Source organism: Dipteris shenzhenensis, chromosome 9 (genome assembly GCF_047967505.1).
Source record: "Dipteris shenzhenensis isolate YYH24624 ecotype China chromosome 9, Dip_SZ_1.0, whole genome shotgun sequence".
Taxonomy (NCBI): Eukaryota; Viridiplantae; Streptophyta; class Polypodiopsida; order Gleicheniales; family Dipteridaceae; genus Dipteris; species Dipteris shenzhenensis.
In genome coordinates this window covers 35435922-35449237 of record NC_141604.1, presented here as the reverse complement: position 1 = coordinate 35449237, position 13316 = coordinate 35435922, and the positions used below count along the sequence as shown (strand labels likewise).

The 13316-nt window shown below is 42.2% G+C and overlaps 1 protein-coding gene across 1 annotated transcript; it reads left to right on the top strand.

The window, feature by feature from the left end:
- The first annotated feature begins 6225 nt into the window (after positions 1–6225).
- Positions 6226–11083, top strand: LOC147898579 (pentatricopeptide repeat-containing protein At5g27110-like). Its single transcript, XM_087379438.1, has 2 exons — positions 6226–6591; positions 6698–11083. The coding sequence occupies exon 2, from the start codon at positions 7000–7002 to the stop codon at positions 10654–10656; it is 3657 nt and encodes a 1218-aa protein (XP_087235564.1). The 5' UTR covers positions 6226–6591; positions 6698–6999; the 3' UTR covers positions 10657–11083.
- The last annotated feature ends 2233 nt before the right edge of the window (positions 11084–13316 follow it).

Below are 13316 nucleotides of genomic sequence, written 5' to 3'. Positions count from 1 at the left end.
TTTCTTGATTTCTCAACCCATTTTTCGTATTTCAATTTCAGCTCATTCGAGGGTTCATACCAAGGCAACTCCAGGCATTCATCTTCACCTATGATCAATCCCCAATTTGCCCATGAGGAAATTTTCCATTCTATATGACCAAGCACTATAACATGCAAAAATAATGCAGGCCGAGGTAGATTAAAGGCATGTGTCTCGAGCGCCGTATATGGTCAGCATGGCACAGTGCAAGACAGAGGGGCCAGTGGAGAGAGAGAGAGAGGGGGGGGGCAGGTCTAGAGAGCAAAGAGAGGGGAGGGACACACACACACACACACACACACATAGAACACACACAAACACACACACACACACGGGAGAGAGAGAGAGAGAGAGAGAGAGAGAGAGAGAGAGAGAGAGAGAGAGGGGGGGGTGGGCGCAAGTTCAGAGGAAGGGGCCTTTAGATCTTTTCCTTTGGAACCTTTTCTCTTCCTAAATGTCAACCTGTGTTAAAAGGGAGGCCTCAAATAGCTTCGTAACCACACACACACACACACACACACAAATCCTAGGAGTGAACACACTCACATACAAGCATACTACACATGCATAGACACATATAGGTATAAGATATGGAGAGTAAAATGCATCCTAGAGTTTATATAAATGTAAGTTGATAGGGTGTTAAGTATTGCCTTGGTAAACAAGTGATTGTGTGGTGTGAATGGAAGTTGTGAATTTCTCCTCTACATGGCTCTTTCCTTAACTCATGCTTTCCTTGGGGGAAGGGCAATGGGGGAAGGGCAAGAAGCGAGTTTTTTGAACGAGTTTAGGAGCGAGTTTTTTTTGGCAACCAACATGTTTTGTTCCACCTATACCACTTATGGCATCTCTCTCTCTCTCTCTCTCTCTCTCTCTCTCTCTCTCTCTCTCTCTCTCACACACACACACACACACACACACACACACACATCCTCAACAAGCTTATATGGTACGAAATTTGTAAACACAAATGCCCTGCATATCATTTTTATAGCTTCCTAATTCCATCCACTTGAGGTTCTAATAGTCTCTCTCTGTCTTTGTCTCTCTCTCTCTCTCTCCATCCTATGTATAGACCCTCTATCTCCGTCTATGTCTAACTCTATCGTATCTCTCTCTATCCCTTCTCTCTCTCTCTCTCTGTCTGTCTGTCTGTCTGTCTCTCTCTCTCTCTCTCTCTCTCTCTCTCTCTCTCCCCCCCCCACCTTTTTTACCATGATAATTTGTCTTTATTTTCCCACCATTTTAGGTAAATTTTTAGACCAAAAGGGCTTTTAGAGGAGAGCTATAATGCACAAAATCACACCAAAGATGGAATTTCACGAAACCAACAAGAGAAATGAGATCATTTGATGTGTTCTCATCATTTTGATACCAAACATGACTGAATTTGGATATTTCTAACAAAAGTTGTGAAATTGTTTTAAGCCCAAACTGGCATCCAAAGTAGGGTACCGGCGTCATCCTCTGGATGATAATCTGGGATAAGAAAAAGTTCTTTGATTTTTTAAAGTCTCTCTCTCTCTCTCACCATGATTATTTGTCTTTTTTTCCCACCATTTTGGATTAATTTTTAGCCCAAAAGGCTTCTAAAGGAGAGCTAGCATGCACATAATTACACTAGAGACAGAATTTTATGAAACTAACAAGAGCAATAAGCTAATTTGATGTATTTCGATCGTTTTGATACCAAACATTACTAAATTTGGATATTTTTAGCAAGAATTGTGATTTTTTTAAAAGCCCAAACTGGCATCTAGAGGAGGGCACCGGCGCCCTCATCTGGATGCCAATTTGGGCTTAAAAATTTTCGTTTTTTTTAAAAAGTCCCTCACACACACACACACACACACACACGCACACACGCACGCGCGCATCCAAAATGGTGGGAAAAAAAGGCAAATCATCAAGGCAAGAGAGTCTCTCTCACACACACACACAAATGCCCAAAATGCTAAAAGTTTTGCCCAAAATGGTGGGAAAAAAAGACAAATCATCAAGGGGAGAGAGAGAGAGAGAGAGAGAGAGAGAGAGAGAGAGAGAGAGAGAGAGAAGAAATCAAAGAAATTTCTGTTAGCTCAAATTGGCATCTAGAGGAGGGCGCCAGTCTGGATGCCAGTTTGACCTTTTAAAAAATTCACAAATTTTGCTAGAAATATCCAAATTTACTCATGTTTGGTATCAAAATGATCAGAACACATCAAATGAGCTCATTTCTCTTGTTAGTTTCATGAAATTCTGTCTCTAGTGTGATTCTATGCATGCTAGCTCTCCTCTAGAAGCTCTTTTGGGCTAAAAATTTATCCAAACTAGTGGGAAAAAAAGACAAATTATGATGGTAAAGAAGGGGAGAGAGAGAGAGAGAGAGAGAGAGAGAGAGAGAGAGAGAGAGAGAGAAAGAGAGGACCACAATGCATGCATGAGAGAGGGGGTATTGAGAGATGTGACTGAGTTAGACATAGACAAGGATAGAGGGTCTATATGTAGGATGAAGAGATAAATGATACACACACAAAGCAGTGCGTGCTTGAGAGAGGGGGTAGAGAGAGACGTAACAGAGACAAAAAGAATTGTGTGTGTGTGTGTGAGAGAGAGAGAGAGAGATGTCATAGAGAGCGGGGAGGGTAAGATGTTGATAACACACACACACACACACACATGTGTCATAAGTGGAATAGGTGGAATAAAACATGTTGGTTTTGCCACAAAAAACTCACTCCAAAACTCGCTTAAAACACTCACTCCTTGCACACTCCTTTCCTTGTGAAGGAAAATTCTGCCACTACGAGTCACTAGCAGTTGCATAGCAGCCCGCTCTATGCATCTTTTCCCGCTTGTAAACTTCTGAGACATCCCTTGATCTTCTATCCATTTGCTTTGTGTTGAGTCATGATCTCTCTGATCACGTACCCACTTTCATGAGAAGCAAGCGCTATTTTCCTTGCTTCACCTCTTATGTTCCTCTCCTCCCTTCTTCCAGTTACTACCTGGCCAAATGGTATCTAAAATGTAAAGCAAAGGAATTGGATGTGCATCTTTGCTGGAAATCGTAAACATTCATCTACTATAAAAGCCAGCTTTAGCAACTAGTTTTTTCATACTTGAGCCATCTTAGGCTGAATTCAGAGGTATTGAGCTTCCATTTATCACAATTAAGCTTGCAAAGGGGGCATCAATGAAGCTCGGTCTCCTTGAGTCACTTCATGCAGAATGTGTGGGTTAGTTTGCATGACACTAGCTTCATCCAGGATGTATGGCGTTGCACAAACATAGTAATTTTATTTCTTATATTGATCCATGGGTTAGACTTACTTGTTTGGAATAGTCTATTTGTAGTAGAGTCTTACGTAGTGGCTTCTAAGGCAATGGTTTTTATGAGCTTTGATTAGAGGGGGTTTAGGAATAGGTTAGGACGTTTTAACCACTTTGAATTACTTAGACGAAAAAATAAGAAATACAAGGAGAGTAATAAAGGAAGAATAGAGGTATTAAGAGAAATAAAGGAAAAATATAGGGGAGATAGAAATTTGGTTAAAAACCATAAGGAGGGAGAAATTAATAAAACAATGATTTAAAAAAATAAATGAATTACTTAATAAAAATTTAAGAAATCAAGGAAAATAAAGATAGCTTTTTTTAAGGAATTAAAAAAGAGTATAGGAGGATGATAGGGATAAATTATAAATGAAAAAATTGGGGAAAATAGCAAAAACTTTAGAGGAAGAATTAAGGAAAAACTTAAGGAATTTTGGTTTAAAAAATTAGAAAGGAGAAGTACTAATGAAAAGTAGAGGAAATTAGAAAGAAAATTAACTGAGAAAAAAGAATTGTAATGAAATTAGGCTAGAATAAGAAAAAAGAAATTACTTAGAAAAAAGTTAGTTATTTAGGAAAAAATATATTAAAAATTAGGGGGAAATCGAAAATTTGTAAAAGAGGGAATTTCATAGAAAAATTTTTTAAATAGAAAAATAAAATTGAACAGTAAAAAGAATAGGAAAACAAGGGATAAGGAATAAATTATTAAACAAGGAAAGTGAGGGGAGTTTAATAAAAGCAAAAGATAAAAAATTAGAATTAAAAAATTAAACAATTAAATAAAAAATAAAAAAGTGAGGGGAGGTAAGGTGGGAATATAAGGGAGCTAGGGTTTAAAAGGGGAGGAAGGGGTAGGATGTGTGTGTGTGTGTGTGAGAGAGAGAGAGAGAGAGAGAGAGAACCATAGAGAGACACCACCATAGGAAGTGTGTGTGTGTGTGTGTGTGTGTTTGTGTGTGTGAGTGTGTGTGTGTGTGTGTATACATATTTATGTACATACATATATTTATATTTATATAAAATAGACTATGAATAAATTCTATATATATATATATACATATAATCATATTTCATTAATTTTTAGAGAGAGAGAGAGAAGGGGGGGGGGGACCCAGCAGAGCGGGTCTCTATCCCATCGTAGACGGGTCGGTTACTCGTGTACATAAGAGAACTTTTATAAAATTTTGCAAACTTCTACTCTGCAAGTGACAAATAGAGTCATTATTGCATTTGACCTCTACACAACTGCTGCTGCCGTCCTCTGAGAATCACTAGATAAGACCATTGGATCTCTTGCGTCTATTTCTTCAAAATCATACACAACTACTTGATCAACTCCAGATAGAGAGCACCTCCAAATGACAGATCATTTGAAACCCAGGATACCTTTCTGAGCACCTCCAAATTATAGCTTCTGTTCTACCATTCGTACTGGGAATACCGTTGGCAGCTAAAACCGCACCTTGCCTAGCATCGTCATCTTCTATTCCGACTCCAAGATACTAGGACCTCTGACAATTCTTGGGTGAGGGCAATAAGGAATGTTGGGATAAGAACACCCCAAGATTTTGCTGTAGTTTGAATATGAGCTCTCCTGAGTCGCTCCAAGTGGTGTTGTAATGCTTTTCACTTGGGAATGCGTCATGCAATTGATTCTATATGCATGTATTCAGTGGAAGCGAGTTTTTGGGGCTCTCTTTCAGAGGTAATGGACATTTCGGCCACTAAATTAGTTCCTTGGATGTTTTTCTACTTTCGAAGTCTTTGCTCTTGCTCCTCATCTATGGTGAATGATTTTTCTTCTCTTGCCTCCCAAATGGGCAACAAAAATGCTAGCTCAGCTATGAATTCATCTAGCAAAGAATTATAGACATGAGCTAGGCGATCTGAGAAACACGTTCAATATTGGAGTTGGTCAACAAAGCAAACAATAGGAGTAAGATCTTGCTCATGCGTCGCCTGATCCCTTGATAATGCAACCAGCAGTGCTTGCAATAAGTTGAGATGCATTCACAAAGTTTCCAAAGTCCCCTTCCTTCAAGCTTTCTTCACAACAATGATTCTATCCCGTTTCTATCTGTTGTGAACTGACGCCCCTTTTCTAACAGGATGCTTGTTGCCTCTCCAATGCAGCTTCTCTCACTTGGAGGTTTCTTCAAGCACTAATGCATTTTGCCCAGTGCCATTCATTCAAGATGCCAACTCTCACTTTTCTCTACACAAGAGCATCCTAAAGACTCTTCATATCACTTCTTTAAAGAAGTCTAGTCGTCCACTTATCCACATCTATCTATATTCATATGCACACACATAGCTATGCATCTACACGTGTTACCCCATGTGGCAGCCCCATTCTTTTCTCTCTCTCTCTAGTCCACCCCCCAGGTGACCATTCATATTCCAACACCCCCTCTCATTGACCCAGATTGGCCCAACACCAACACATCGATGACAATACTTTAGAGCTTCCGTGTCGTAGCCCTCTGGAAGGGTCTGATGTTGAAATAGTCCTTCTCTGGCTTTTCAACCAGGAGTCCCTACTCCGCCAGGTTCGGTTCCACTTTCGTACATTAGTCTGGTACACAAGTCCATCTTTACCACTGTGGTTAGACGCCCATGGAGGAGGAAATAGAATTGGAGAATGGCCGTCGGGTGTGGTGGTTCACACCACTCGACGGTCATCAGGCTGCTTATGTATGTCACCAATGTGTGATTGGTGTAGCGGTTGGAAGAGATGGAATGGGCCAATCATGAAGAGGTTGGAGGAGTGGGCCAGACACAAATCTTTTGTGTTAGTGTTTAGACGTGTCCCTACTATTGGCGAGTCGGGTAGCTCTTCACACCACCTTTTGGAGGATGGCCGGCGGGAGGTGTGAACCTGCAAGGCAAACACCGGCACTGAGCTTGTGAGTTTATCGGTGTGTAAACATCACATTGCCTGCCGGTTTTCTCACATGGGCGGGGATTCGGCACTGAGTGAGAGTGAGACTGAGAGTGAAACTGGTTCTCAGGTGTGCATCATATATCGAGGGAGAGAGCGATAGACAGCGAGTCAACTATTTATTTGGCAGAATGAGTCTCTCAAGGTGCAGGCTCCCTGTCTCCTCGGATGCGAAACTAAAGGTTGTTATAATGAGGACATGGAGCATCAGCCCCAGGTTTCTGATCCTCAACCCAGTGACCAAAGGCAAAGGAGTCACTTGGTGCAGAATCTTCCGGCTGCCCCTTTTCGGAATACCTCAAGAACTTCCAGTTCAGGCTCGATATCGCTGGATAAGCCTCTTGTTTTTTCTTGTCACATCTATGTCGCTGGTTTGCAGTTACGGAGTCAAGGTTGCTTACATAGCGCTGATGGCAGGACTACTTTGGTGGAACGACTCCAAAGTAAGAGATCCATAGCCTGGACAAGATGTCCCGCACAGCTAAATGTGTTAAGTTCAAGGTCTCAACCTAGAATCTGCTTGGTCTTCTTGCTGAGTTTTAACACAATGTCAACGCTGTGGCACATGTCAGTTTGGGTTTCTAGACATGCAAAAAGAGGCTGAAGAGAATCCAGGACATCAATGAGAGCAAAGGGTTTTGACGGCATGCCCAGCTCCAACAGGCGTGCTCAAACTCTAAGTGGATGTACAACAGTTGCAAGAGGGGGGTGGTTGGGAGATGCTTAGCTTTGAGAACATGCTCAATACTTTGGACCGCATTGCTGAGCTGCCATCGGTTGAGAACTTTATTTGCATCTTGCAACAGTGCAGGAAAAAAAAAGATCTAGCGCATGCCAAGCGTGTGCATTCACACATTTGTAATAATGGCCTGGAAGCCTATAGAGGAATTGGGAACTATATGGTGCCAATGTTCACAGAATGTCAAAGTGTATCAGATGCTCAGCAGGTTTTTAACAGGCTACTTCATCGAAATGAGTTCTCATGGACCTCTCTCTTATTAGGTTACATTCAATGTGGGCAAGCAAAGTATGCTCTCAACCTTTACCAGAAAATGCAAGATGAAAGCGTAAACCCCAGTAGGCATACGTTTATGGCCCTACTAAAAGCTTGTTCTAGGCTAAGAGATGTGGAAAAGGCCCGAAAGGTTCATTCTCAGATTGCACTACGGGGATTTGAAATTGATCCATTTATTGGCAACTCTTTGGTAGACATATATGCAAAATGTTGCTCGCTTGCAGAGGCATGGGAAATCTTTGACAAGCTCGCAATTCGAGATATCGTGTCGTGGAATGCACTGATCGGAGGATATGCTGAACATACACCTGGTCAGGAAGCGCTGAAATGTTTTAAGCAAATGCAATTGGAGGCCATTTCTCCAGATGCTGTGACATTTGCTTGCGTCTTGAAATCTTGTAGCAGCATTGGAGCCCTAGACAATGGCAGAGAAGTACATGCTCAGATTGCACAAAAGGGACTCGAAAGAGATCTGTTAGTAGGCAACGCTTTGGTTGATATATATGCCAAATGCCGTTCACTTGTAGAGGCACGGGAAGTCTTTGACAAGCTACCAGTGAGAAATGTTGTGTCCTGGAATGCACTAATCGCAGGATATGCTGACTGTGGACCTGGTCAGGAAGCCCTAAGATGTTTTGAGCAAATGCAGCTGGAGTGCGTCCCTCTAGATGCTGTCACTTTTGTTTGCATCTTGAAAGCCTGTGGCAGCATACGAGCCGTAGGCAAGGGCCAAGAAATACATGCTGAGGTCATACAAAAGGGATATGAACGAGATCTTTTCATAAGCAACACTTTGGTCGACATGTATGCCAAATGTGGTTCAATGGCAGAGGCAGGGGACGTCTTTAACAAGCTGCCAGTTCGTGATGTTGTGTCGTGGAATGCATTGATTGCAGGATATGCTGAACATGGACTTTCTCATGAAGCCCTGAAATGTTTTGAACAGATGCAACTGGAGGGCTTCTCTCCGGTTGTTGTCACATTTGTTTGTATCTTGAAAGCTTGTGGCATTATAGGAGCCATAGACAAAGGCCGAGAAGTACATGCTGAGATATTGAAAAAGGGATTTGACTGTGATTCTTTTGTTGGTAGCACTTTGGTTGATATGTATGCCAAATGTTGCTCATTCTCTGATGCACGGGAAGCTTTTGTGAAGCTGCCAATTCGATGTGTTGTTTCGTGGAATGCACTGATTGCAGGGTATGCTGAACATGGATCTGGTGAAGAAGCACTGAAGTGTTTTGAACAAATGCAACTCGAGGATGTCTCTCCTGATGCTGTCACGTTTATTTGCGCCCTGAAAGCCTGTAGCAGCATAGGAGCCATTGGTAAGGGACGAGAAATACACATGGAGATCAAAGAAAAGGGATTTGGAGAGGATCGCATTGTTGGAAACACCTTGATCAACATGTATGCCAAATGTGGCTCACTTTCAGAGGCAAGGGAAGTGTTTCACGTGCTGCCAGTTCAAACTGCTGGGTCATGGGCTGCACTAATTGCAGGATATGCTGAACATGGGCCTGGTGAAGAAGCGTTAAAGTGTTTTGAACTAATGGAGCTTAAGGGCGTCCCTCCAGACGCTGTCACATTTGTCGGTGTCTTGAAAGCTTGTGGCAGCATAGGAGCCGTATGCAAGGGCCGAGAAACACATGCTATGATTGTGCTAAGGGGATTTGAAAGAGATGTTTTTGTTAGCAACACTTTGGTTGATATGTATGCAAAATGCGGCTCACTCGCAGAGGCCCAGGATGTTTTCAAGAGGCTGCCAGCTCGAGATGCTGTGTCGTGGAATGCACTCATTGCAGGACATGCTGAACATGGATGTGGTCAAGAAGCATTGGCATGTTTTGAACAGATGCAACTGGAGGGCGCCTCTCTAGGTGCTGTTACATATGTTTGCACCTTAAAAGCTTGTGGCAGCATAGGAGACATAGGCAAGGGTCGAGAAATACATGCTGAGGTTGGGCAAAAGGGATTTGACAGAGACCATTTTGTTGGCAACATTTTGGTTGACATGTATGCTAAATGTGGCTCACTTTTGGAGGCACAGGAAGTCTTTAATAAGCTGCCAGCTCGAGATGTCATGGCATGGAATGCACTGATTGCAGGATATGCTGAACATGGACCTGCTCAGGAAGCTCTGACATGTTATGGACAGATGCAAGTGGAGGGCATGTCTCCTGTTGCTTTAACGTTTGTTGCAGTCTTGAAAGCTTGTGGCATCTTAGGAGCCATAAACAAGGGCCAAGAAATACAAATAGAGATAGCACGCAAGGGCATTGAAGGAGATCGTCTTATTGGCAACAGTTTGGTAGACATGTATGCCAAATGTGGATCATTTTCCAATGCATGGAATGTCTTTGACAAGCTTCCAGGTCGAAATGTTGTGGCATGGAGCACACTAATTGCTGGGTATGCTGAACATGGGTGTGGTCAGGAAGCACTAAAGTGCTTTGAACAGATGCAACTTGAAGGCGTTTCCCCAGACGCTGTCACATCTGTTTGCATCTTGAAAGCTTGTTGCTGCATGGGAGCTGTAGAGAAAGGTCAAGAAATGCACTCACAGATCACACAAAATGGATTTGAAACAGATCTTTTTGTGAGCAATACTTTGGTTGACATGTATGCCACATGTGGATTCATGCTGGAGGCACAGGAAGTCTTTGACAAGCTGCTAGATCGAGACGTGGTGTCATGGAACACAATGATCAATGGATATGGCATGAACAATGAGGTTGACATGGCTGCGCGATGCTTTAACGACATGCAAGAACAGGGTATGAGGCCAGATGCAACTACATTCACATGTCTTCTTGCTGCTTGCAGCCATACCAAACTCGTATCCAAGGGTTACGAATATTTCAAGATGATGAGAGAAGAATATGGCATTGCAGCAGCAACAGATCAATACACATGTATGGTTGATCTTCTTGCGAGGTCAGGGCATTTGTTGGAGGCAGAGAAATTTATTGAAGCTATGCAATGTCCTCCACCTGAAGTGATGTGGAGAGCTTTGCTCACTGCATGCAAAACTTATGGGGAAGTTGGACTAGGACTCAGATGCTTTCAGCACCTTGTCCAAATGAATCCAGAATCTGCTGCTTCCTATGTGCTAATGGCAAAGATCTATGCAAGTGCTGGCAGGTGGAACGATGCTTATAAAATAGAGGAGATGAGAAAACTTGTGGGGGCAAACAAAAAGCGAGCAATTGCTTTGATAGAGGTGAACAAGAAGGTGCATGAGTTTGTGGTGGGCCATAAGCAAGGTAAGGAAATCTCAACAAAGCTAGAAATATTGATTTCGCACATTAAAAAGGAAGGGCATACGCCAAACCTAGATCTGGTCCTGAGTATTTATTGATTATCATGGACAAGGAACCTGCATTATGCGAACATGGCCAGAGCTCCTGGGCATCTTACAATGCCACAGGACCGTGCTGCCTGTGTTTAAAGTTTTGGATGTGCTGAGCATTCTGATGAACCTAGAGGCCTGTAGAGCTCCAAAAGAATTGGGCATAATTTTTAAAATTTTTGCTTCGGAAGAGTGCATATAGGTTCAGGTTCTATATCTCAAACCAATGTGAGATTCTTTTGCCAGTGCAGAAGTCAAGGGAATATCCTTCTATGAGAAAGCATTGAGCCCTTGGTTATATGATTCCTTGATTTCTGTAAAGACAGCTCCTTGTTTTCACAGCATTCAGCTAGTTTGGCAGCATGTGAATGCCATGGAGGGCTGACAGATGGCATTTTCCGAAAGAAAGGTGATTTTACTTTGGACTGTTATTAATATAGACCATAGATCACCTTTGGACTGTTATTAATATAGACCGTAAGTACAGCAGATTTCACTAAATTGTATGAAATGTGAGACATGGTGTTTTCACAGGTCACGTAGGGTCAAGACATGGCATTGCCACAGACATGGACAAAAATCAAAATAATATTGGAATTACCACCCCCTTGAATGGAAAGAATTTACAGATCTTTATTTGGGCATGCAAGACACTACATAAAATACATTCCTAGATATGCAATGATAGTCAGGCCAATATAAAAGTTAATAGTAGAATTCTTATGGATTGAGGAATGATCGAGTCTATGACATCCTAAAGTGACGATTAGGTACTTTATCAGTACTAAGAGCATCAAGGACCTTGAGATTCCAAGACATGCCACGAGGGTACAGGGACATTCTCTCTTCCATTGATTGTGGGTTTGGCATGACAATGATTCACAATGAAGGGTGATACCCTTTTATTAATGTCCCTTGAGATCACTCAAGTTCCATCTTCCCATTTTCACCTACCCTTAGCCTACATCTACCAGTCGTGCACTTTAATCCACCCTTCCCTTCCTATTAATAGCCCCTAGGACCTAAACACATGGGTGCACATCTTTAATAATAGAATAAGTGTTTCGTGTCCAATTTTGATGCCATCTGAAGCAATGGTTCTAGATTGAGTAGTCCTATCTACTCAGATGACCTACCGCCATAACGACTCGCTTGGTGTCCATAAATAAAAATACATGTTACACCATCGGTGTATAAAACATAGTAATGTTCTAATGTCTACTGACTTCTCTTGTCATGACAAGGGAGTCCTTTCTTTAGAGTACAAACCAGAGTTGTATGTTGGCTTTGGTACCATGTGAAAAATCTAAGGTAGAAATCACTTGAACCTTACATGTAGTGGAACAAGATCGACTCTATGCAAACACTCAACGATGGTTCACTGTTGTCTCTATGCCAACATGGACTTTGGTAGCACAAAATGTGTGTGTAGAGTAGCGGCAAAGCTCCACTTGTACTTGCATAGGGCTAGGAATAATCTCTCTTAGGAATCCTCGACATGCAAGTCCTACATGCAACTTCTACATGCATGTTCTATATGCAAGTTCTACATATGATTCCTATATGCAGTTAGTACATGTAACTTCTACTTGCAATTTGTACATGTCCTACATGCAACTCCTACATGCATGTTCTACATGCAACTTCTATATGTGCATCCTAGATGCAAGTTCTACATGTATAGAGAGAGAATGTTTTACAATTCCTACATGCAGAGAGAGAAGCTCTCCAACTTGTATAAATATCCCATAATGAAATAAAGCCCAAGCCCACGCTCTTTGGGGCATTGTGTTGAGCTCTACTTTGGTATTCCAAGCAATTGTCTCTAACTGTCCACGCTTCCTTGCACTCCACGTCCAAAAGCATGTCCTAACCTTACAACTCCTCCCCTCTCCTCTAACCTTGTAATCCCTCCTCTCCCTCTTCTCCTCCCACCAACTCCTCCTCTCCCTCTTCTCCCTCTCCTCCTCCCTCCTCCTCCCTTCTCCTCCTCTCTTCTCCTCTCTCTCCTCCTCCCCCATGCTCTTACACCTTCTTCCTCTCGCACTCCTATGCTCCCCCTAAACCCTTGGCCTCCATGATCTACGAGGGAGACAAGTTTTTCGCCATGTACTCTATCCTGAACCTTGAATCCTCCTTCTAACCCTTAAGTCCCTTCTAAACCCTAGAGCCTCTTCTAAACTTGGACCTTCTTCTAAACCTTGGAACCTCTTCTAAACTCTGGAAACTTCTTCTAAACCTTGAAACCTCCTTCTGAACCTTGAACCTCCCTCTAATCCTTAAAACTTCTCCTAAACCCTTCAATCCCCAAGATGAAGGTAAAAGCCTTCATTACCCTAATCATGATTATGTACATTTCTTTCACACATGCATGCACTATGTTTGCTTACCACACTTAAGCCTACGTCTCTCACTGGAATATGACCCGAGGTCCTAAGCTACACTCATACTACAACCAACATAGGTGACAAAGAGCCTCGAAACCTCACATACTAAGAAAACCGTGCTCTTCCTGCGAAAGCCGTGGTGCTCTTTCCCACGTCTTCCACACGAAGAGCAGGGTTTTTTCAGTATGTAGGAAGAGCACGATTTTCTCAGTATGTGAGATTTTGAGGCTTTTTATTACCTACAAATTTATTGGTATTTTCGATTGTAACATGAGTGTAGCT

Bases quoted from the DNA above. Each gene is read 5' to 3' on its own strand.
- LOC147898579 (XM_087379438.1), top strand. From the start codon at position 7,000: ATGCTTAGCTTTGAGAACATGCTCAATACTTTGGACCGCATTGCTGAG.